The sequence below is a fragment of the Mustela nivalis genome (assembly GCF_964662115.1).
Source record: "Mustela nivalis genome assembly, chromosome: 11".
Lineage (NCBI taxonomy): Eukaryota > Metazoa > Chordata > Mammalia > Carnivora > Mustelidae > Mustela > Mustela nivalis.
This window is the reverse complement of record NC_139030.1, coordinates 28,344,933-28,372,130: the sequence shown is the minus strand read 5'-3', so window position 1 is coordinate 28,372,130 and position 27,198 is coordinate 28,344,933. Positions and strand designations below refer to the sequence as shown.

Here is a 27,198-nt window from a genome sequence, read left to right as displayed (position 1 = left end):
CACCTTATGGAATGCTACTTAACTTTAAATGTTCCCTCCAGAATAGAAACCCACGTCATCAAAATTTGTCTGTTTCTCAGGAATTATTTCTTCGGAAGGCTTCTGCATACGCCTGTGCAATTTTAAAATTTAACCCAAGGTTGCTTAGAAATAACTATGATATAAAAAGAAAGAAAAAATTCCCACACTAAGGGAGTTTGTTCATAAGAGTTCTATGAAAGAGCTGTGTCCTATGCCCATGTACACTATAATCATTCACTCTTTCAGCTGTTATCAATTTAAAACCAATGAAACTCCCACACTGAGTCCATTTGAGCAGTCAATTTTAATATCTCGAGGCATCTGTAGTTATTCTGAATTGGCTGCAAAAGCAGAACTAACAAGTTAAGCTCTAACCATAAGTCGACATCAGGCTGGTAAACCATACATCAAACACAGACAGTTAGTCAATACTCCAGTATGAAAAACCAACTAGCATTTTAAAGAAGAGCAACATATTCATAATATGTTTGGCAGTCTGGTTTGCATTGCTTCCTCGATGGCTGTGTATTTAACTTTCCAGTCAACAGGGAGCTCCTCGCACTGGCAAAGCAACATGTTTGAGGGCAAACCAGTCAGTCTTCTGATTTGTGGGTAATATTTCTAAATGAGAAAAAATGCGATGGAAGAATGTGCCTTTTGTGAATAAGAATCTAGAGCGTGTCTTAATAGTTGCTTTTTATAAGAAAACTGTTTCAACCATATGTTCTGGATCTTTGCACACAGTCCCTACTTCAAATATTATGTCATTGTCAGGCCATGTGTCTCAATTTTGTGTTTGGAAAATATGGTTGCTTGAAATACCTCTTTCTGTCCCAGGAGTGACTCCATGACAGGGCTGTTGCCTCCCATAGAGAGAAGAAGACAATGAAGGAGGAGTATTCAAACATGATCAAGGCAGTCATCGCTTCAATCAAATCATTTCCAAATTTCTGGGGCTGGGGGCCTTGGGCGAGGGGGAGTGAAGGGTGTTTACGACATATAGCTGCCTATTCCCAGAACTCTTTTTATGTACTTTTATTTTATCTTCAAAAAGAAAGGACATATTAAAGGGAAATATCTAAGGAGGAACAATGCTACATAAAGCTTATGTTTTCAGATCTGTTGCCCCAGAAAATGCTTTGATAAAACATACAGCAATACAGTCAATTTCAAAGAAAAGTTGGGAGACATACCTCTCCATAGTGCAATTTGACTAACACTGACAGACCACCAATTACGATGATCCAAATTCAGATATGGTCTCTTGTCTCCTTCCCACAAAGGAAAATAGAAAATGCTGGACTAGCACTTTTGCAACACCGAGTTACTTTCCTGATGACTAAACTTTACAGGGAGAACAGTTACGCTCTATTGTTGCTACTCAGGAAGAGTAACAACTCAAAAGGGATCGTTTCATATGGAACAAAATTTGCCACCACCACCCCAATAACGTGACACAGTTCTTTTTTTCTTCTTTCTCTTGGGAATTTGTGGACTCTTGTTGATTTATAATAGACATGAATATGAGGGGAAAGATTTGCAGACGGAACTGTCAGTGATACTAAAGGAAATAAAAGAGCAGTATCTTAATCTTAGGATATGTCAAAATGAATTGTTGATATTAGTATTTCCTGGGCTTGTAACAGTTCACGCATCTGCTGAATGTGGATCCAGATGAGGAGATATTGGTTGTGAGAGATCTGATAGATTCTATCCTTAGAGACACATTCAACGAGCCCATAGTGTGGACTCAAATCCCAATAGTACCATGAGTGAGAAAGGGCTGGGACCTCTTTTCTCAAGCACCACGGAAAATTCAATTCATCTCACTGCCCGTGAAGCATTTATTCAAGCATTTGTTCAAAGTATAAGTGTTTAGGTCATGATGAAATTCTGTTTTCCTCTCCCTCAATTATCTACTTCAACACAAAATGAAATCACCAGCTAGTACTTTGTGTGAGCAGGAGAATTATAAAAACTACAAAGGAGAAAGTGAATAACCAGCACTGGCTTTGGATATAGTTTGTAGGGCCTATGGAGGCCCTACAAAGCTAACAGGAGCTAAGCTGAAGAATCTTCCACCACCTGTGAAGCTGGGTTTAAGGAGTCATGAGGGAACTCTGGGGTATGAGAGCACCTGCTGGAGAACAGCAGGATATCAATAATAAATGCTAACCTTTAAAAAGGGGGATTCTTGTGAACACTGCTGCCCCACATCTCTTTCTTCTCTCAGGTGGTTTCATGGAGGGAAGATTTAAGATGTGATTAGAGGACTGAAATGGTCACAGACCCCCTCTCCAGAGGACAGCGGCCTCCTGACACAAGAAGGAAATAGCACATTAGCTTGTCTTTTGGTCATCTGCAACGACTTGAGGATACGCTTCCAAGAACACATAAACTTTGGCTGGTGCACTGTCAGGGATGAAAGGGGGGAGATTTTGTACCCTTTTTTATAATCTATACACACACACACACACACACACAAACACACACACACTTTGAGTTAAAACACAGAGTATGCCCAAAACATGATATAGATTCCCTTTCTTATGAAAGAAAAGCCATCTGTATTTACTGGTTCCTTGTTGGTCCTCATGCACTATTTCTTCTTATTTTATGGAAATGTGTCAGTCCTCAAAATGGAAGGTTTAAAGGCAATATTTCAAACTGGCACCAGGATTAGACCAATCTTATAAGGTATGCCAAAACTCTGGGCAATATTTTAAGGATAGATAGTCCACGGAATAAATGAAACCAATATCTACTGCCATAGCAAGAATTAATATGGATTTCAGAGACCACTGGCTAAAAACAAAATGCCAAAATGCTGGTTTTGAATCAATTGGGTCATATTCATTTTATATTCCCAGCACTTAGCAGGGCTATTATTAGGCATCCAGTCAGTTTTAGGGCTGAAGCCTGATACTATTTGGCATTTTCTCTTACTTAAAAAAATGGGAAAGATTTTGAGGGCTTGACTGAAAGGGAAAGAAATGTAATTTAAAGAAAGGAAAAAGAAGAATCATTATTATATTATTATTACAATTATTATTATTGTTATTATCATTGGCATTATTATGATACACAAATACCCCCCAAATAGTATACTATATCAGGAAATTGTTGATAAAACCATCTTTTGGTTATATGTAACTTTTTCAGTTATATGTAAGTCATCATCTTAAATATTATATTCTAACTAATGCCTGTGTAAAAGGTTTCTCTCCATAAGAAAGGAAGTTCTTGAACCACAGAGAAACCAACTTATTAGTCTGGCTCATTCTTTTTCCCCTTACCTAATTCACTCCCATTTCTGGACCTCATTTTTCTCTTGTTGCTCCAAAGTTATTCTGCTTTTAATATCTCATAAGACCTGGATCATTTCCTCCCTGAATAACGAGCTTTTAAAAGACATGGGCTTAACCTGCTAGGCAGGTGCACTTTTTTCTCAACATTTGCCATCTCTCATGGTGACCTGTATTTTATTATTGAACAAAAGATAGCTATGTGGTACTCTATTACCAACACATTTGCTCCCAAGAGCCTTTAAATAACAGAAACTGCCTGGGAACTGTAAATGCAAAGGAACCAGGAAGCTTGTAGGCCAAGATAAAGAAGCTTAAGGTTGGCTATTAATTTTGGTTAATATTAAATCATGACATAGCTCACACGTAAGGATCACAGTTCAATTATGAACCGTAAAGAAGTTTAAAGAAAAGAAGATTTACAAGATATTTTTAAGCACATTAGTGCATATTGTGGAAGTTGTGGGAATATTTCAGGCCCAAGCAATGATAGACCCATGCCCCTGTATATAAATTCAAATACAATTATTCTCAGACTAACACTGATAAAGTGGCAAAATTAGAGCGTATCTCTACCCAAAGGCATATTGTAGTGTTGCTCATAAATATTTTGCTTAAATTAACAATGTGGCAGGTAGCTTACTCTGTCACAAATTGGTTCTGACAAATCATTTTAAAAATACTTTTCTCTGAACTCAATGATTTTGCCATTCATAAAGATGACTGTTGAAAGTTTAGGGTTGATAACTTGTATCTGCAATTTGAATGGCAAATCTTTCTTTACTTCTCAATATAATTGACATATTTTATAAAAGTACTATAATTTCAAAGACATTATTTTCTCATGTGATGGAAACCTTAAACAATTAGTTGTGTCTGTGTGGGTAATTACTTAAATGTTCCAGCAATTAGATGACACTGTGTAAGTGGGTGTAGCTAGAAAAGAAAATTAGCTCATGCCCATTTATGTATAAAGAGTACCATGATGAAAATTACCAAAAAGATAAATATGAGCCAACCATAAATTATCTATGCACTTGCCTTGAAGTAAGCAAGTTACTACTGCCTTTCCATGACACTTGCCAGGGTTGGTTTTTCAAATTTTAAAGGAAGACTTGAGAAAATGGTTTCCCAGGGCCATCTTGATCATTAACCCAAGTAAAAAAGGAAAGAAGAGAGAAAAAGGGGAAGAAATGGAAGGTGAAAAGAAAAAAAGATGGAAGGAAGAAAACTGCCAAATAATTAAGATAAGCTGGGCACTGTGTAAAATTCTTCCATATTTCATCTTATTTAAATTTTACAGTATAAATTTTGTAGATGAAAAAGTCAGTGACCCAGTATTAAGTTATAGAGCTGGTAAAAGGCAGAATCCAGCTTTAAACGTGACTTAGTAAAATTCTAAAGCTGCTATACTTTCAAATAAACTCAATCAAAAGCAAGGAGTCACAGAATAGAATACATAGACTGTTTCACTGAGAAAAGATTGACATCCCTGATGACATAAAGGCCCAGATGCAAGAAAAAAATGAAACTCCGGGGGGAAAATACCTGTATGAGACAGTCAACACAAAAAATGGATCAAACTAAAAAATGGCTTGATTTAAGGAAGTGATGAAGCATAAGCTTTAAAAAAATATTATAAAAAGAGAGAGAGAGAGAGAGACAAACCTAGAAATACATTCTTACCTATAGAGAACAAACTGATGGTTATCAGAGGAGTGGGGTTGGAGGGATGGGTGAAATAGGCAATGGAGATTAAGGAGGGCACTTGTGATGAGGACCAGGTGATGTATGGAGAGGCTGAATTTCTATATTGTACACCTGAAACTAATATAACACTGCATGTCAACTAATTGGAATTAAAATAAAAACTTAAAAAATAAGAACATTATAATTTGCGTAGCCCATTAAGTCATAACATTGAACCCATGGATATGTCAGTCCAAATCTAGCACATGACTTGGTTAGCAATTCCATAATATTTACATGATCAATATAAAGTAAATTCGGTGCCTATTTTTCTTCACGTTTAGATCCAGAATGTGGGGGGCAAATGGAGGGCATGATTGTGAGGGTGAAGCAGCATAAATATCCAATGCAACTTTCAAATGTAAAAGAAAAGAGAGTCTTTTTCATCAGGATCAAGGGGGATTTCTCTTTATAGATCACAGAGGTCATGATATTATAAGAAGAGAGAATGAAGTCTGGTACTTGGAGCTGCAGTAAGCAACCTTATATAACTGTAATTGCACGAATACCGGTTTTTGGTTTTTAACTTTTAGGATCAATGTATAAATTAATCATAATTATAGAAATCTGTGAAATAATGAGTTTTTATAATGGCTGTGATCACCAAGACAGCATGGTACTGGCATAAAAACAGACACATAGACCAGTGGAACAGAGTAGAGAGCCCAGATATGGACCCTCAACTCATGGTCGATTAATCTTTGACAAAACAGGAAAAAATATACAGTAGAAAAAAGACAGTCTCTTCAATAAATGGTGCTGGGAAAACTGGACAGCTATATGTAGAAGAATGAAACTCGACCATTCTCTTACACCGTACACAAAGATAAACTCAAAATGGATAAAAGACCTCAACGTGAGACAGGAATCCATCAGAATCCTAGAGGAGAACATAGGCAGTGATCTCTTCGATATCAGCCACAGCAACTTCTTTTAAGATATGTCTCCAAAGGCAAAGGAAACAAAAGCGAAAATAAACTTTTGGGACTTCATCAAAATCAAAAGCTTCTGCACAGCAAAGGAAACAGTCAAAAAAACAGAGGCAACCCACGGAATGGGAGAAGATATTGGCAAATGACAGTACAGACAAAAGGTTGATATCCAGGATCTATAATGAACTTCTCAAGCTCAACACACATGAAACAGGAAATCATATCAAAAAATGGGCAGAAGATATGAACAGACACTTCTCCAATCAAGACATACAAATGGCTATCAGACACATGAAAAAATGTTCATCATCACTAGCCCTCAGGGAGATTCAAATTAAAACCACACTGAGAAGTAAGAATTACAATAGCAAAGACAGAGGAGATGAGAGGGGAAAAGACACTAAACATCCTGTCTTTCTTGTCTCGTCAATGGAGACCCTAAGTTTTAGCTTTCCATGGTTAACAGAAAAATAAGTACAGATTTAAGTATACTGGATGTTCCAGAAAAAGCCACTGAAAAGAGCAAGATCTGGTCTACTTGACTGTGAGTATTTGGGGAGGAACAGTGCCAGGTAGATGAGGTCTGCTTTAACCGAGTCAAATTCATGTCTATTGTAAAAGAAATCTGAGATAACATCTAAGCTTGATAAGTCAAGACATTATGATTTTAAAGATAAGGTATATATTGACAAAAACCAACTGACCTCTACTCCAAATAACAGTAACAGAAGTTATGGAGTCAACGACCAGAACTACAAATAGCAATGGTGCCAAGTGGTACCCCATAAGGAGCACCAACTGGGATGAGGCAGGAAAGCCTGCTTTTCATCATACAACTTGCAGCCATACTATTGAATCTTTAAAGAGGTTGTTTGCTTCATAATATCGATTGCAAAATAAAGCAATAAAGCATTACTTTCATTTTCTACTAATAACACCATTATGGTTTTATCCACATAAAGGAAGATGAAAGAAACTACCATCTAAACACAGTCCTCTCTAATTCTATCATTTTGACGTAATGAAATACTAGTTGCTCCAAAAACAAACAAACAAACAAACAAACAAACAATTATTATCCTTTTTAGAAATTGCATTGCCAAGTGTTTTCTATTCTTGGATGTCAATGATGCTATTCGAAAGATTATATAAGGTAGTTTGGCTGACACTTTATAGAGAGCTATTACTTCATGTCCAAAACCAAGCAGAAAATATACTCAAACACACTTACCACCCTAAAATGTACCTTCTTGCCTATCATTTACATATTCAACTGATTTGAGTTTTATTTCTGATGAGATGCTCAATGCAAAAACTCACATTTAAAAGGTACTTGCCACTCCCTTGGCAAATGTGAAATTTCTCCATTGGAGAAATGGAAGGCTTTTCAGAAGCCACCCCTGCCATGGTGCAATGAAGGCTACACTCACCCGAGCTATTAAGATTTCTTTCCATTGAGGGATCATCCATAATTATTGGCTTGCCCTTTTTTGACATTATAATGTACCCTTCTCATTAGTCATATTAAAGAAAGTAGAAAATGCAGCCCCATCAAGGGACTGTTTCCAGATCTAGATCCCACCCAATGAAATCACATATTGGCCAGGTCTCCATGAATGAGAAACATAGATAATAAAGAGTTTGTGTCTGAGTTCAGACTGTGTGATATCGGGACAACTCTCTTTTCACATATTGTTCTGCTGGCATTATAAAGTCAAGAAGGCACAACCCTTCCTGCTCCTTTGCTGCTGCTCGATACAGGTTGGCTGAATTCAAAGTTCAGGCCTCTCAACCTGTTGGTAACATTACATCAAGAAGTAAGAAACCCTTTCAAAGCAGGGGACAGCCCTGCAGAGTCCTCCCAGGTGTCAGGAAGCACACTTTTAAGACCCAAACTGTCACCATAGCTTTCTGAAACCTTGTTGTGAAGGACTTCATTCTAGATCTAACAGATAAGAGAGCTGAAAGAATTTGATATGTATTCTCATGAGCAGGTACACTGAGGTCAATTTTAAAGGCCGTTACCTCTCTTTCTGAGTAAGTCTTCTCCTTGAAAGAATGAAGGCATTTTACTTGGAGAGACCATTTAACCATTAAACATTCATTGACTTTTTAGAATTTTTTATAACTGATCAAAAACACCGATTTCATTGCTTTTCTAAGTGTTTGTGTTAAATACCCTATGACAAAAAGACTTAAAGTACTAAATTTGACTGGGCCTGTATTTTTAAAAATTGGTTTAATGCTTTTTACTCAGTCTAGAGAAAAAAATGTCAGTAAACGCTTTTAAAAAATTCGCAGTTAAAACTGAAACAAGCTCAAGAAGTGATTATATTTGCATAACTTGATCTGTATTTGGAAGAAAATTCCACTGAAGACAACAATAGAAGCTTATCAAATCAGAATTTCACATAGATTTTCCATAACCCTCCTAATGAATACTGACTCATTGGTCAGCTATGGTGGAAATTTAATGGAGCTCTAAGATAGGAAATGTACACATCGGAGTGTGTTCAGTGGTTCCATGACGTCAGTATGAAAACTCCATGTGGCCTCCAGTTCCTCTCAGACCAGTGCTTTAGCACTGCTGTGGTGAATTCTTCTGCATTTTGACTGGGCCCAGACCCTGCTACTGAATTCAAAACCTTTTCATTTTGCTACATTCATGAAAAAGGTGGACTTTATGTCAACTTGCAATTGTTTGGGCTACTAAGTTGGTTTTCTGTTTTTGTTTTTTTTTTTTCCGAAGTGGCAGATAACTTGCAACAGAATCCTCTCAAAGGAAATGATAACCAATGGGGTGTGTTCTCAGACAGAACTGAAGATACTGGTATCTTCTTATATGAAGTTGGATCTCTAGAGATCCAAGTGACTCTGAAAAGGACATCTTTGGAGTAAAAGTCTGATTCAAAGCTGGTTGCTTGTTTTACCCCCAAATGCTTCCATTCTAAGAATTTTCCACCCTATTAGTGATATGTATGTTCATGCTTCATAAAATTTCTTCTTCCACAATTGGTTCAAAATGCCAGATGATTCTTTGATGTGGTTCACGTGAAAGACGCCAATGGCAACAGTTTTGCCACCCGACTCTCCAACATTTTTGTTATTGGCAAAGGCAACAAACCATGGATTTCTCTTCCCCGTGGAAAGGGTATCCGCCTCACCATTGCTGAAGAGAGAGACAAGAGACTGGCGGCCAAACAGAGCAGTGGGTAGATGGTCCCTAGGTGACGTGATTGGAAGCCTTTATACCTAATTAAAGGTCATACAGCACGATTAAAAAAAAAAAAAAAAAAAAAAAAAAAAAAAAAAAAATGCCAGATGATTCTTGTGATAAATTCCCCTGTTTAAAAATTGACTGAAATGGATAGGAGAGACAGTTATTATAACCTAGCTAAATAATTCTCATGCTACGTATTGCTGAAAATATTAAGATCTGTTCTGCCCTGTTCCTGAGACATGATCGGGTATTGAATCACCTTTTGACTCCCATAAGGATCAATCTTTCAATTTTGTTCTCAGAATTTATTTTAGAAGGGTATTTTAGCCCATTTTCAAATTTCTTCTTGTATTCAATTTTCAAATTTCTTCGTGTATTCAATCTTCAAAATATACCCATCAGTTAGAAAATTTAAAAAACAGAGAATAATGGACTCGATGCATATGGTTTCTTGTTAGGAAAATAATACATTTTGCCTTTATAATTTTTAAGTAATTTCCAGTTATAGAAATCTACGTTACCACTGGTTCTTGTATTCATTCATTCTTTCTCATCTCCTTGGCACCACAAGAGTAATAATAGTAGCTATTAATAATAGCATTAAGAGCAGAGAACATTTATTGAATACTTATGTTCCAGAAACTCTATTAAATGCTTTACGTGGATTAACTCGTGTATTTCTCTCAATGGCCCTCTCAGTGGTGGGTATAAGTATCCCCATTTAGCAGATGAGATATCTGATCTTCAGAGAGATCACAACTTGTTCAATGTCAATGTGAGTGATTGGTAGCACCAAGGTCTGAGTTCTGATTGGGTTAGTGTCAGAGTCTATGTTTTTCTATTGTGGCGGCTAGGGTAGTCTAGAATATTTTGTTCTTTATAACAGATACATTTGCAAAATACCTACTTATTTCCATTTAGATTGAGCTTTTAGTTCCCCAGCTCCCAAATCCATACATTTTCATGACTCAAGGTTGTCTTAGACCTTCTTAACACTCACTTCAGACTGTGAGTAGGGTGATCAGGTAACTTTTAATCCAAATCAGGACACATCTGAGAGTGAAAAGGCCTGTTGTCATTAAGCATGCTGGAACAATAGATTTGCACCTGGATTGTCCAGGCACATGGTAACATGCGTTCATTCTAATGGGCCACCAGGATACCTTCCTCTGCCTCTTGGTGCGGAGCCCAGCTCCACTGAGAGCAAAACTGCGGTATTGTTTTCAATGACACTGTGCTGCAACCTTTACTTTCTCAGGATTAGTTTTCCAGACAACAGTTTTGTTTTGTTTTTCCTTTGCTGTGGAGCAGAACATTCAATAAACAACCTAAAAAGAATAAAATATCCTAATATTTCTTTAGAGCTGAATAGCTATGGACACAGAGGCATATTCATTTATCACTGTTACAGTAAAAGTATAAAATGTCCTATACCTTTAATAAGTCCCTTTTCTTGCAGCGTTTTCAGCGAAGGTCTTCGGGTGATAAACTTCTTTAATCTGCTTTTAACTCGGTTTTTGTCGCTTGTATCGGAAGCACTATGATGCAGTCTGAACACTGGAGATAAAAAAAAAAAAAGCTTTTGGTGAATTTCTCCTTTATTATTATTACTTTATTCAAATATGAATAGAAAGCAGTAGTTATGGAACTGCCGGAATTAACAACTCAAGCTCTTCTGTTTAGACACAGCTCATGAGTAAAAATTTGCCTGTGAAGTTATTAGCTCTATTGCCACATGAATGTGCAATGAGCATGTGGTTAGTTCCATCCATTCACAATTTATTTTCACTTTCACTTGCTCACATTTAACATGCTAACCTTTATCTGCGTAATTCCACTTATCTGTGTCTACATACAGAATAAGGGCCAAAGAAAATTCATCAAAATAAAAGAAAAAACTCTTAGAATTGTTCATTTCAGTTGATCATGATTCTATACAGCCTGTAGATAATTCAGGCATTTTCAAACATCCTACAAGCCCAAATAATTTTGTCAATCTTCTTTTTTATGTTAACTCAAGGTGATTTCTTTTTCTGAAGTGGATTTTTAAATTTTTTTTTTTAATTGATGTGAAATCACCACCAGTTCTAGGTAAAATTCTGAAACAAATTTGCGTCAGACTTTTTCCAGGTCTTCTTTGGTCCCCCACTCTCAGCTTTCTATCCTAAGCTCTATCTTCAAAGATAGGTGTATGTCAAATTTCTATATTAGCTGAATGTTTACTGATCATCAGGCCCCACGCTAAAGATTGTGAATTTCAGGATGAACATAACACTTAAGGTCTGGACCTTCATAAGTACAAAGTCTAAATACATTCAAAGTATCTTATTATTCATAATTGATAAGAATTCATTGTCTCCGTAAGAGAATAGATCTTGACTGGGCCCTTCCCTGTCTTAACCCAATTGCTGACATACTGGGAGGATTGGGGGCACTTTCTTAGGTTCTTAGAGGCCCTTTTCCTCTCAAATCATATTTTAGAATAAATCAATCATTCAATTAGGTTAATAATAGTGCATGTAAATTTTATTAAGACCCTACTACATGCTTGATACTTTCCTAAGCATTTAACATGATTTAACTTAATTCTACTGCAGTGTAAGCTCCATGTGGGCAGGGATTTTTGTAAGCTTTTGAGAGTACCAAGAGCTAACCACTAGACCACCAGGGATTTATAAACTTTTGTAAATGTTCACTAATGTGTCTCCAATACCTCAAACATTATTTAGCATGCAAATGTAAATGTTCACTCAATATTTGTTGAATCAATTCTCACAATGATATTTCTAAGTATGTAAGAAATTCTAGAGATGAAGAAGCTGAGACAAAGAGTTTAAGTAACTTGTCCATGGTCAAGTTTGAATATGGGAACAGTCTAATGAGATTTTTATCTGGTATTCTAATTTATTGGAGTATAGGTGAAAGAATGAAAAGAGAAAAAAAAATATCAGAAGTTCAGTTACTCATTGAAAGTAGAATGGCTTTAATCAACTGTTTTTTAAAAATAGCTATTGGGTAGGAAACATTTGCTAGGTTATCATTGTATGATAGCTGGACATGAGCCATCCTAACTGCTCCTGAGGATCTCAGAAGAAAAAAAAAGAGAAAGACAGGAGAGAGATGCAACTGGAAAAAAATAAATTGCCTGAATTAGAGGACTTGAACTCAAATGTTCCTTGTGGGGTCTCCAAGGAACCCACAGAAATGTTTATAGGAGAGCGTTTGCTATAAAAGTCTACCTGGCCCAGATCGTGAGAAACCTTCTTCTGTCCCTAGCTTTGACCACCAAGTAAGTGCAAACATGTTAGCAAGATGGGGATTTGGAGTAAAGTGAGAAGTGAAGGACAGAAGAGGAAAATATCTTGCCTTCCTCCCCGCTAGGTGAAGAGTAGAGCTTTAATTTATTTATTTATTTATTTATTTGAGAGAGAGAGAGACAGTGAGAGAGAGAGCATGAGTGGAGAGGAGGGGATGAAGCAGGCTCCCTGCAGAGCAGGAGCACAATGTTGGGCTCTAAACCACGATGCTGGGATCATGACCTGAGCTGAAGGCAGACACTTAACAGACTGAGCCACATAGGCACCTTGGAGTTAGTTTTAAATTAAGTTCAGAGTTTTGTTTATCATAAGGGATTAGACACTATTAAATACTGAATCGAGATAATACTTGCCAGTTAACTGGACCATAATATTTTCTATTACCTTAAAGTGGGGTTCTAAATCCTGGTACTATTGACATTTTAAGCCAGGCAATTCTTGTACAGGACAAGTAAGATGTTGAGACGCCTTTCAGGCTTGTGCTCGCAATAGGCCAGTAGGACCCCCTCCTCATTGTGACAATCAAAAATGTCTCTAGACATTGCCAAATGTCTTCTTGGGGGGTGAAAGAGCTCCCTGTTGAAAATCACTGCCTTAAACTGAAGGGAAAAGTTACAGGATCTGTTTAAGTTCTCATTTACTGGTTGTGGAAGGTCTACTCATACACTGAGAAAATGTGAAGAAACTGTGAAAAGAATAAAAAAAAGGAAAGAAAAGTATTATTTTAATAATATATCTCTTTACAAACAGTGTATGTATATGTATATATATATAGTGGGTGTATAGAGTAAATAGTATATTTATATTGCATTTATATATAAAACATACATATCTGATCGATGATCTATCTGATATTTATCTGCTATAATATATATAGTATAAACAGTATAGTATATATAGTATGTGAGTATATATAGTATATAGTAAATAACAGACAGTATATATATTTACACGTTATATTTATATATTATATATAACATATATATCTGACCTATCATCTACCTCTATATCAAACTGCTATCTATTTGTTAAAGGAATTGGTTGTAAAAGTACAACCACTATCATAGGAGGAGGGTCAATGGGTCTGTCACTTGAAGAGGCTGGGAGCCACTGCTGTAGACCAGAGATTGCCAGCTGTTGTTCCTGGCATACCAGTACCATAGGATTAGAGTTACCGATATCCCTCCATACTCAGGGTAATTGAGTAGAAACAACGCAGTCTGAGCCCCAGTGGCAGCTCTGGTTGGCTATGAGCAGTCCTGGTCATTCACTCTGGGGGGCTGTACAAATATTTTCCAGGTGTATCTGAAGTCAAAATCAAGCAGCTCTGGGGGCACCTGGGTGGCTCAGTGGGTAAAAGCCTCTGCCTTCGGCTCAGGTCATGATCTCAGGGTCCTGGGATTGAGCCCTGCATCGGGCTCTCTGCTCTGCGGGGAGCCTGCTTCCCTCTCTCTCTCTGCCTGCCTCTCTGCCTACTTGTGATCTCTCTCTCTGTCAAATAAATAAATAAAATCTTAAAAAAATAAATGAAGCAACACTGTTTTAGACCTGTGCTGTCCAACATGGTAGCCACCAGTCAGTTACCTGCAACCCTTGGGTAGTTGAAATGCAAGCTGTGCTATAGATTGAAATAATAATGTTTTGGATATTGTTGGTAAGTGAATATATTATTAAAATTAATATATTATTAGAGCATATTTCTTTTTGCTTTTTAAAATGTGGCTGCCAGAAGATTTTAAATGACACATGTGGCTCACATTATATTTCTGGACAGTGATATTAGATGATGAAAAAATAAACACAAATTGACTACCTAGTATACCTAGTATACTAGTATACCTAGTATACCTAGTATACCTGGATTCAATTGTTGTGGATAAAAATGCATATGGTTTATGTAATTATAATACAGCATGGTGTGAAGTACAAGACTTAGGAATCTTAGAAAAGGAACTGACTTCAGGTCATTTTGGGAAAACAGCAAGTGCCATTAGAACCCATGCAAGCAACAAATGCTTTTATAGGACCTTGAATATCAGGCATTAACTGATTCAAAATTATATGATTGAAAGAGTCATTCTAAGCATCTTAATATACTGCACATATACTATGAATATGCTATCATATCCTATCAATTTTTATCGAGTCTAGTCACTACAGTGACCACTAGTTGTATATCATCTGTTTCAAACGATAGCTCTATCAAAGCCCCACCCACGGTCTGGGTTCTAGAATTAGAGACTGAAGAAACAAACACTTAACATCCTTCAGAGAAAAAAAAATCTTTCTCAGGGTAATTTTGGCCTTAAGTCTCCTTTTGAAATAATATGGCCCAATCAATCTAAATTTTCACAGATTACCAATAGTAATATTTTCTATTTTTAGTCTCACCTCAAAATCTTGTCACTTTCCATGACAGAAAGCCAAGAAATACAGAATCAAAGGAGGCATTTTTTACTGCCTTTTTAGAACTAGTTAAAATGATGTGATTAGAAAGTACATAGAGTATAAATGCAAGATTATGAAAATAATTATATAGTGAGTTATATCTTTCAGAATCCCTTAGGTACTCTGGTGATAGTATTAATTTTATATATATACATATATATATATATACAAACACACACACATATATGTATATATATGCACAAATATAGAATATTTTTATATAATGTATAATTTAAAATATATAAAAGTATTTAAAATATAAAAATATATTATATATAAACATAAAATATATTTTTATATTTTGTATATTATTATATATTTATATAATTTACATCTATAAAATATATATTCAAACATATGAATAAATGTATATTAAATATACAGAAACATATTTACATAATTGTATAAATTTTTATATTATATGTTTATATATTTTAAATATTTACCTTTATAATGTTCTATATAAAATATATATAAAACACTTACAATATAGATACAAAATATTTTATATATAAAATATAAAACATATACTGTTTTTTTTTTTTTTTTACAATTTTAACTTTTTATTTTTTATAAACATATATTTTTATCCCCACGGGTACAGGTCTGTGAATCACCAGGTTTACACACTTCACAGCACTCACCAAAGCACATACCCTCCCCAATGTCCATAATCCCACCCCCTTCTCCCTGTTTTCAATACCACCCTCTAGCTCTACATGTGAGACATATGTAAGGTACATTGCTTTTTCAAAGAACATGAATATTTTTAAATGCTTTGTCTTATTTCCTTCTCACAAACACTGAGAAAGTAGCAGGGTCTTGGGTGTGATCACGTTGTTTTTAACACGGTCCAACTCTCCAAAGTTGCCTGTACTGATGACTTTCCTGGAGACAGACTAGAGTGTCCACTTCTATTTCCTGATGCTATAAATAATCATCCTCAGATGACAAGTCAAATTACAAGCCCTTTACCATCATTCATTCCACTCATTTTGTTCTGAGAAGAGTAATGCAGAAAAAGTTCAAGGCAATAGATGACTACAATATACAGCATACTTTTTATTAAGCAAGTAACTTGAAAGCGCTATAAATATGAACTAAAAATGTAAAAAGCACATGTTTATAAAGTAAAGTCCATCATGGGGTCCCTGTAAACAGCAGTAAAAGTCTTTGAATATTGTGGTTTACAAATCTGATTTTAACAGCCAAACTTATAAAACAGTTTACGCTTTTCTGTTGTCAAGGGAGAAAAACTTGCCAAATTGTTCATTTTAAGTAAATACAGCATCACCAATTAAGGAAGGCAAAATTTAAACACATGCCTATGATAATCAGGACATAGTTTGCTTCTGATTTCACTACTGATTTTAACAGAACAGTGTTCCTTCCATTTTCCCACAGCACCCAAGTGACCCCACACATACTTTTAGAAACTTGTAATCACACAGTGCAAATAAAAGGACACTTTACTGGAAAATACACAGTGTGGTACAATAATCCATCATTTATGAAAAATAGAATTCAGCCTTTTCTATTCCCTCAGAGATTCAACTACTTTTTGAGGGTGAAGTTTACTGTAATTTAAAGATTTATGTTAAGTCAATGAGCAGTTTTTTCCCATTCCCATTTAAACTTTTTATTCAAAAATGAAAAGAGACTAAAGCAATCCAGGTTTAAATGCTAAAGCATTTAATCTGATTTACAGAGGAATCACTCTTAATTCTACATATTTTTATCTGCAGAAAACGTTAACCTGAATTGGATTAGCTTTCCGGGTATTCTAGAATTTACTTTTATTTCATTTATGCTTTCCTCTCTTTTTCCCATTGATAGGTGATCTTTTCTTTAAAGCCCAAGCAGAATATTTTTGAAAGCCTAAGAATTTTCAATAAAAATATACAATTTAAGTCTCAACATGCAGGCCAAAGGCATTAGCTTTGAGTACCATTCTTAACCCATTGAGAGATTTAATTGCTTTCCTTAAAGTTGCTCACACCAAAGAATAGTTAGAATTGAGGGCTTTTGGGGGTTTGTTTTGTTTTGTTTTGTTTTGAGTGCAGTAGACACACAATTTTACATTCGGTTCAGGCGTGTAACATAGTGATTCAACTTCTCTATATGTTATGCTATGCTCACCCCATGGATTGAGGACTTTTAAAGATGATCTTCAATAAATAATGCGTATGAGAATAGGCATTAGCATAACACAAGTTTTACACTCCACACAGCCATTGTGGCATTAAAACTGGCTCTAGGATGGGAAAACTTATCGATATGAGTGTCCTTTGTATATTCATTTTTCAACTTTAGTAATGGGAGGGGGAATGAACACACTTTGGATGATGAACATTTACTACCATCCTATTAAGGGATGAGAACCACAAAAGAAAACCCTCAAATTTTTCCAGAATCCAACAGTTTGGATAATATGATCCAGAATTGTGCATCTGCCAGAATTTTTCTTGCTGGGGACCTTGTTTTGAAATAGCCCACTTTCCTGCCAAACTGCTGTTTTCGCGGTATTCCCATGTTACACTTACATGCTGTTACTATTATTATTATTTTTTTTATTTGGAAATACTGGAGAGCTAACGTTTCAGAAATGTTGCTGAAGGAAATGCTATTACAAACAACTTTCGAAGCTACTTGTCACGTTTTGGGTAAGGTTTTACGTAGGGATCGACCTTGGGTGTAGATAGAGAGTTGTGTTAGGTGCAGAGAGCTCCAGATACTGCGAGTCTAGGAGGAGGTTCAGGGCAAAGCTGGCAGCAGTTATAATCATCTTACCACACCGAAGTGTCCAGGGAGGGAGATCAAGAAAGAAATGACAAAATAAGGTTATATCAGGCTCTTAATCCCAACAGATTCCAAAACACTTCTCAAACCATCACATGGATTACATAACAAAGTTCTGAATTGTCTCCACTCGTATTTTCCAATTATGACCTTTTTGTACCAGAAATTGCCCTTGTTGTACCACTTTCTAAATTATAGAAACAAGAAATCTTTACCCAAAATTGATTGAAAAGAGAAATCAAGTTTTTAAAACCTCTTTTCAGCCTCCCTTCTGATTACTTTACAGGACATACAGGCTTGTGCTAATCCAGAAGGCTGTAATATACACTGCTTTGCCCTCTCCAGCATGCGGTTGGGAGCTTGCAAAACTTTGCACGTACCTCCCTGTGCCAGAGTGGGCAGAGAGGGTGAGTTTGGGCTTAATATACTGTTGGTCATTTAATACCTCTTTCACATGCTCGATGTAAACAGAAGTCATAATTTCAACCCCCAACTTGTAGCCTGAGAAACTAAATTATTAAAACTTTAAGTGACTTACTTGAAACACAAATCACGATTAAATCTGGAAATAATTGGAAGAGGGAATGCAGAGCGTTTTAACAGCAGTGCTTTGTTTTAACCACTTAATTCCCACGTAGATATTGTAGGAATACAAAATAAATGATCAGTTCGAAACAGAAGGGTAGGTGGATGCTATCTAACCAAAGATTCTTATTTATGTCATCTACCCATTTAAAGATAAGTGAGAATTCATACAGTGAAAAACGTTGACTTTTAGACTAAATGATCTAGTTGAAGTGGTCAAATATAACTCTATTTTTCCATTTTCAGTGTCGATAAAGAGCTGACAGTTTATTGTCATGTCCCTGTCATTCAGCCATATGGAAATTCCATGACTGTTTTTCTCAGAAATAAATGTATCCGTGTGTTCTGCTTTTAAGGCATTCATCTAACTATGATATAAATCTTTGTTGTCTTTCATGTATAGGCCTAATACTTTTATTTTGCTGATAACACACCTGCAGTGTGTCTAGGTTGATTTTGTATTCCTACAGTGTGAGTCAGGGCATTTTGTTTAAACTCTTGATAGCATTTAGTATAGCTTTGAATTATATAACTTTCTTGATGATGACGATGATGCTAACTTCAATTCTGTAGTGCAAATATTGAGTAATATTACCACAGATGCAATTTGCCTTCAATTTTAAGTCTATCTGGTTTTTTTTTTTTGTGAACAAGAGTTGAAAAAGATATTTGCTTTAATGGTTATGAAAATACTACATAGTCCGGGAAAAAAAGGAATGAAGAAAGAGAAAATAGACCTAAATAGCAAAAACCTTTATTGTATATAAAGACAAATGATGATAATTTTTTTCCGGAAATGGAATCAGATGCAGTGTAAGATGTAGAGATTAAGATCATCAAGATATCTTCTATTGACTAGAGGTTTTTCTTGTTTTCTTATGAGTCAATACAGTGTCAGTAAAACTTTCTCACTTGTTCAAAACTTTGATAAATTTGTAAAGTAAGTGGGTACTGAGCTCAGGCAGTAGTTGCTTTTGAAAGTGAAATGACTAGAAAAAGAAAAAAACAATGACATAGGGCATTAAACCAGACCAAGGGCACCATGTAGTAGAAATATGTTTTCCATGAGAAAAGATCGTGTATTAAATACAGGAATGGGTTCTTTCCTGGGGACAGAAAACAGGCCACAGCCAAATCAAATGAGAAGAGCCCTACAGATGAATGCAAATATCAGAGACAAAAATACAAAACAAAACAAAAACAAAAACAATAGAGTCTCTAGGCATGACAATTCCATCCTAGAGGTAACAGCATGGCACGATTCTAGGAAATTAACACTTAGAATTCTGTGGGGAAAAAAGCCAAGTTGGAGAGGGAAATGATATTCTTATTTAAGAGTATTGGGCAATTTCAATGCTGATTTTACATACTGACTCAGATACTAGACCATGCTTAGCAGTATTTGAATTGGGTGGGTGGTATTTAAATCTTCCTTCCAGATAGACAGAAATAGAGAGAGCTACCACTACATATTGTGCGTGTGTATTTGTTTGTACCTTTGTGAAAATGTATTCTTAGAGGGTATAAAGGAGAGTAACATATGACAACTTTGAAGCTTTCTTTCTAATCTCTAAACTCCTGGCCCTATGTGTGATCAAGAATATGCAACAATCTATCCTGAATTTTTCAAAACATAAACATTTGAACTAGGACATAAAAATATATATTTCAGGCATAGGTAGTTGGAGAAAAATCTTAAGATAAATCATCAGTATTTGAGAGGAAGTGGTGATATTTATGTAGATTGTAGGAAAAGTTAAATCTGTATATATATAAGATATATATAATTTATAACTTTTATATATGACATATAAATAAATATATATTTACATTTTCTTAAATCTAAATGTTGTAATATGGATAGTATTATTCCTTTCAAAGCAGACTTAATTTCCAATTTAAATAGCCAATCTGATCATCCTAATACCACATGTGTTATTAATAATGACTGATGTTCTTAGACTACTGGCAATGTGACCACCAAAAACGGTACCAAGTATGTTACTTTTTAAATCCTCATAACCATTCAGCATCATGGGTTCTCTTATTGTTGTCCATTCTACAGATGAGGCATCTGAGGTTCAGAGAGGTAGAGTTATGTAGCAACTAAGTGGCAGAGTCAAAATCAAATGCAGGACTGCCTGAGTTCGAGCCCATGGGAACTCCTAACCTGCCCCACTGGCTGCCTCTCCATCTATTTGGCAATGCTCTCAAAGTCCTAAGGACATAAAAAGATGGCAATAGCCTCCCACTATAGTCAAGTACTTTCAATACTTCCAGCCGAAGGTCTTAAATTATCTGCTGTACTTAAACTGCTGGCTGAAATGATTCTAGGTGGTGTGCTTCACTATGGACCTAAAAGAGAAAATGAATTGCCTTTGGTGAGAATAGTGAATCACAGGACAGCAACAGAGTTGATGGCTGGATACTCTGTGGATTGCCAGTCAGAGCAGCTGAAGATGGCATCTGGGTTGTGCAGAGCCGTAACCACCATGAACACAAATTGAGCTCTTCTGCTATTGGGCTGTAGGAAAATATGAGAATCACTTTCCATGCTCCAGGTGGCTGTGTGTAGCAAGACAAGAATAAACAGAGAAGTAGAGATGCAGGGTGGGGATTGGGACTCGCTCTAAAGCAAATAGGCTAGGGACCTAGCCAGATCTCTTAATTTTCCAGTTCTTGACTCCTGTCATCACATAATTGTTTTCAAAGACAGACAGACTTATACCTAGCCCACATCAGTATGAGCACATGCATTCTCATCTATAAACTCTGTAGCACGTCTCTCAGCCAAGTCAGGAAATTTCATTCTTCTCTCTGCACAACCACAGAGTACGCTAGTTTTATTCCTGGTAGCTTCATAGGGGTAAAGCTTCAGGATCAGTATTTAGGGAGAAAGCATATATGAGCCACTAATCTATGACCTCCTTCCAACAGCTAATGTTGCTTCTTCCAAAAACAAACAGTAACAAAAAAAATATATTCCTTTCTCTCTCCTTCATTTCTTCTCTCTCTCTTTTGAATACTATAGTTTTTAGATTTTCAATCTGAATCTCAACTCTGTCTCTTAACAGAGGTCAGATCTTATTCAAGCAATGTAAGTTCTTTGTGTCTCGATTTTCTCATCTGGTAAATGGGGCTGATAATACCTACACCGTGTGCAAATTAAATGCCCCCATTCTTTTCAAAACACCCAGCACAATATCTAGTGTATAATAAACATTCAATAACACTAACAATTGTGAAAAATGAGGTTATGAGAGATGTTTTCTATTATAGTCAGGATTGTAATAATCAGTAAGTGGACAGAAGATGGTGGTATGAAAAATACCCTCCTCATCCTCCATCCCAGTGTTTCTTATTTTTTTCAACATGTACTGGGAATTTACTATGTATCTGGTATTATTAGACTATAACCTTAGCTGTTGCATAAATATATATTAATTTACATAACATTAAATACATATTAATATAGATACAATTTTCACTGCTATTTGACCCTCGGTTTTAAAAAAAAAAAGTACTTGTATTCAACCCCAAGAGTTTATCTGTGATTAATTTCTGCCAGGTAGAGTATATTTCAAGACTTTGAACATGTGTTGAAATCATTGGGTTTTGAAGAACTATCCATTAAAGACTTTCTGAACTGTGACAATGGATATTGACAGTGCTTGTCAGACTAAACCACTATTGATTGGCTCACATCATGTGTATAGCAAAACCAATTTCTTTCAAGTGCTTCTTCCTAACTGAAATACATTATTGAGCCTTCCTCTCTGTTTATTATAACACCCCAGCTCATCGTATGTAACACATCCAGCAAAAAGGTTTCTCAATGAAGGAAGCAGCAAAGTATAACACAGAGAGAAGTGAAGGCACTTAGCACGCCAGATAGTCTTGTACTGTAAGAGGCTATTCCTTTGGAAAATATCGATCCCTTGCAGAGTCTTGTTTTTATTTTACAATCTTCTTGAATATGGAAAGACCATGGACTAACAGAGCTTTGCTATTGTTTAATGATCCTGTGACTTTCATGCTTTCTACCCCTGAATGAAACTATTTTAAGTATTATGCGTATGTTTCAGTTGTGGGAAAGAAAGTGTTGATGTTGGGTCATTGTTGCCCTGCCCACAAACACACACAACACTATACACACACACACACACACACACACACACACACACACACACACACACCCAGGGATGTGACTTTTCCCAAACCTTAGAATGTTTTCTCCAGTGAGCGATTCAGGCTAACCTTGGCCATATGCTATGTATTGTACAGTTTTATTATTAATTTGAATTTGCATTGTTCCTTTCTTCCCAAGAGGGCACATTTCTTACTGAAATTATGCTTTTACATAACAAAGAGCAGTTCTCATAATACCCAAGAGTGGGAAGAATTCCAGATTTATTTTTTTTGTTTGAAAATATTATTATTAAACAAAACCTAAACGACATACCTTCCACAAGTACTGACTGATCATATCTCGTGCTTTCTGCAGTGTCCTAGGAGCATTCCTGGGCCCAAAGAAACTTCAGTCCTAGTTTTTACTCCTTAAGACGCTCACAGTTTACTGTATATAAATGCCTGGGGAAAGCAGGGTAATCCTAAATTCTTAGCATAATTCTCAGGGTATTCCTAAAATTGCCACCCCTCTAAAAAACGATCCTTCCAGCTCACATGAGTCACTCTGATAATAAAACGGGGGAGATTTTGTTTAACTCTACAAATGCTGAATTCAGTGTGGGATGGGGCTGCCAGTTTTTCTGTTTTTCCTAAGAGTGCCTAGAAATTAATTTTTTTTTTCTTAGAAGGGTGGTAAATGCTACATGAGGAAAATATGTCGTTTTCAAAGCCCCTTATTAAGCAACAGAGTTCCAAGTTTACTTGAAAGTTCTAGATTAGGGTTTTTCCCGAGATAAGGATCCCTTTGAGTCCTGCCTCCTGCCCCATACTATGGCTCCGGAGAATGGTTGCAGTCAGCACCCTGGGCCATGCCCTTCTTCTGGCTTTGCCCCTTGCCCGTGGCCTTCTCACTCCCACATTCCGCCGCTCTGAGACAGGCTCCTGGCCTCGGGTCCACTCTCTTGGCATTCTTCGCAGGGGTCACAATGTCCTGAAGAACAGTGAGTTGTCAGAGTGGCAGCCTCCCATGCTTTTTGTCAGCGAAGGATCAGGAAATGTCAGGCCAGTCAGTGAGTCCCTCACAAAACAGCTTTCGTGGGACAGAACCTTCTATTAGGGGAATCATCTTGACATCAGCTTCTAGCTATTTGTGCCACTCTGCGTGTGAACCGCTGAGACCCTCCCCCACGAGAAGTGCCCTGGAAATGCACGGGGTATGCTGAGCAGATCTGAGGACACAGTATGTAGTCTATGGCTAAGTGTTCGGGGATAGTGGAGCAGTTTGTCCTCACAAATGCTGACAGACAGCTGCAGTTTGCAGCTGGCAGTGAGCTTATGCTCGCTAAACAAAGATCTAGCTGGAGCCCGGTGAGTACTTGGCTCCATGGCAATAATCATAATTCATAACATACATTTCTAAAGAAGGGGAAAAAACAGGAAAAGACCCATAAAGGCGCATATCATCCTGACACTTGATGTGGTCAGGATTCGGGCGGCATTATTTGTTGCCCGTTTTGAATCTCGCTGGGTCCTGTGTTGCGACGGTGGTCACTGTATGTGTGTCAAATGACACTGCTGTCTGCTTTCCAGCCACAGCTTCAGATGAACTCATCTTTCCGTTAAAAAATAGTGATGGGAGATTTACTTTCTGTCAAGAACTAGTTATTATCTCAAATCTTTATTTTTCTAAATGAGTTCGCTGTAATCAAATTGCCAAGCTTTTTCTTGCTTTTTGACCATCAGATAACCCCATTCTTGGGCACAGTTCGTGTTGGAGCTCCAGAAACATGAAATATTAACTCTGGAGTGAACTAGAGAGAACACAGAGTCCATGCTCCTGACTTCTGTGATGAGGAAAAAGACACCCAAATTGTTTAAGCCACTTGCCTAAGTCCATGTAGTAAGGAGCAGAAAGGTAAAGATTTGATTCAAGTTTCTCAGCCACCATTTCTGGGTTTTTGTCAGCATATCCTTATGTCTAATCTCAGATTTAATTTGACTAGAAACATTGTCCCTAAATCCAGAAGATTGCTCCCGAGGAGCCAATATTGTTGCTGTAGGCGCCCACTACTGGCCTGGTTCTTCCAGTGACCAGGAATTTTCTCTTTGAATCTAAGTGAAATCATAGAATTGTTTTATTCTACATATTTAGAATTAGGAAGTTTTGAAGAGAATATGGAAATATATTTACATGTATATGCATAATTATGCTTAATAAAAGGAAAAATACATGCCCCAAAGGAGAATTTACAGTAGCCTTTCTTTTGACATGTAGCAATGCTAAGTGTTTTGCTATTATCCTTTTCTTTAAATTTTGGTAACCTGAAATCTGTAATAGATTATTATTATTTGGGGTTTTAAGCCATCCCTTTCCCTGAGGGGAGAGGATCCTGTTGCCAATTGCCAGGACACTCCTCCTGACACAGATGTCACTGAGGAGAGTGTTTTGCTGGATATCCTCCCCATGTGTTACGGCCTAAATCAGGAGGGGATAGAGAGGATTGAACTATGGATGACAAAATGCATTTCACACAGTTCCAACTCCTCTGAAATTCAAACTTTTGGACTATTGAACAGGCTCAGATCTTGGTTTTCTTCAAGCATGTTTACTCTTGACAAAGTAGAACTTCTGGTCTTGGAGAAAAATGTCTTTGGGTTTTTAAGGTCTCCGAAAGCTTCTTGAGACACTAAGTACCTCTTACATAAAATAACACAGTGATGATTTAAGACCGGAGGAACTGGAAATGAGTGGATTAAATGACCTTTAAAATACACATAGGTTTAAAACTGAAAGGAAAATGCACTTAGCAAAAAAGCATTTGGGATTTATTTCTAAAATCTGGTTGGAGACATTAAACAAACTCAAAATGAGGCGACGCACACACATCCTCATTTTGACTTAAAGATCTACTTTAAATAACACAACAGATGTAGTCATCAGCATCTATTCCAACAGGGACACTGTGGATGGTGTGAAAGGCACGGTAAGACTTGAGTAATAATAAGAACTACTGTCATTGTTATCCCTTAATCCTTCAAACTGTCAAAGCAGAACCAAGAGTAAAGGAGAAATATTCTAGCAGGATCTGACTCCCTCCCTGTTTTGTCAAACAGTTCAATTAGGAAATTTCCACCAGGAAATATTCCCTTAAATTAGTCATCAGAAAGCAAGTGTAGCTATGTTCATTCAATAGCACAAGAGGAAAAAAAAATGAAAAAAACACCTGTGGACTTTAGTCTGAAAACATTCCCGACAACACAAACAGGTGCTGGCTTATGTAATGGCTAAGAAAGCCGGGGCGGGGGTAGGGAGTGGGGGTTGGAACAGAGCCCTTGCTAAGGAAAACTGAACTTAATTGCTCCATTGCGAGGGAATGACCAAAGGAGAATTATGTGCTCTGGGTCACAAAGGGTTTTGGCAAAATATTTATTTTGCCAATATGTGGCCACATGAAATAAACTGCCATTGGGATACACACTGGAGTCAAGACTGAGGGTGGGGTGAGGCAGATCTCCATGGTACAGTTTGGAATTTAATGGTGCTCCCTATACTCTCATTGAGCCTGACACATAGTCAGAGGTCAGTCAAAAAAAAAAAAAAAAAAGTTTAATAATTGCACGGTGTCTGAGCAAAACGCATTGTAGAAAGCACACAGGCTTTTGTGTGAGATCGTATCTTGAGTTCACAGACCCACCATTCAGAAAGTGTGACTTCATGGCCCTGAATTCCAATGTCCTTATCTGTATGATAGGGATATAAATATTTCAATCGCAGTGTTGTAAGGACTAAACATTATGATGAAAAAGATCACGATGTTTTGTATGCATACAGATAGGTTATCATCTTTGTCCTTTTTCTCCCTTTCTTCCTCATCTTCATCATCCTTAACATCATTAATGGAAGTTACGGGTTGCACTGGACTCTGCTAAGCTGAGTTAAATGGGCTTTGGGAGCCAACAATTAAAAAATCACAATGCCTGTCTGTCTAAACTGAAAGAAGATATGGAAACTTGAAGAAATTTGGAGTATGTATATAAAAGTTATGTTAAGCTTATATTAACATTAGTGATCAATAAAGAGCTATATTCATATGACATAGAAAGAGCCCTAGAAATTGTTGAGACACTTTTCACTTTTTCTTACACATTGGCACATTGCATACCAAATTCTCAAAGTGCATGAATGTTTATTAATTGCAATTTTGTGGAAATAAATGTGCCACCAATATAAATCCTTGCAGGTGAAGGCTTCGTGTGGGTTACTACTACCACTTTTGCTAATAATTATAACTTTAAAAAAAGGTAATAAAAGTCTCTTATTTTGTACATTACTTTAAGATTGAAATCTTATGTCTAACCAGATAGAAATGGCAGGAGGTCTGCTTTGATAAATATGGCAACAGCATTACCTTATATCATGGTAATTGTTATCAGAATCGTGTCAGAAGTACATCCCATGCCAGGCAGCCTCAGGGCACACAAACGTGTCCTTTAAAAATCACAGCTAAAACATCTTTTCTATATTAAAAAATAAAATAAAGACCCTTAACATTTGATTAATTGCAGATGGAATGTCAGTTCTGGGGAAAAATCTAAAGACCTGAGGAGCTGAATTATGAGTATGAGAATGGGTCAGAGGTGATGAAATAGGTTAGTAGGTAGAAGACCCTTCGCTTTGCTGCTGTAGTTCATAG

The 27,198-nt window shown here is 36.6% G+C and overlaps 1 protein-coding gene across 1 annotated transcript in view; it reads right to left on the bottom strand.

The window, feature by feature from the left end:
• ARHGAP15 (Rho GTPase activating protein 15) overlaps positions 1-27,198 on the bottom strand; it is a 602,381-nt gene that overhangs the window by 241,671 nt on the left and 333,512 nt on the right. Inside the window, exon 9 of the mRNA XM_082689352.1 lies at positions 10,662-10,784. Within this exon, the coding sequence (XP_082545478.1) occupies positions 10,662-10,784 (123 nt within the window). The remainder of the gene's footprint in view (positions 1-10,661; positions 10,785-27,198) is intronic.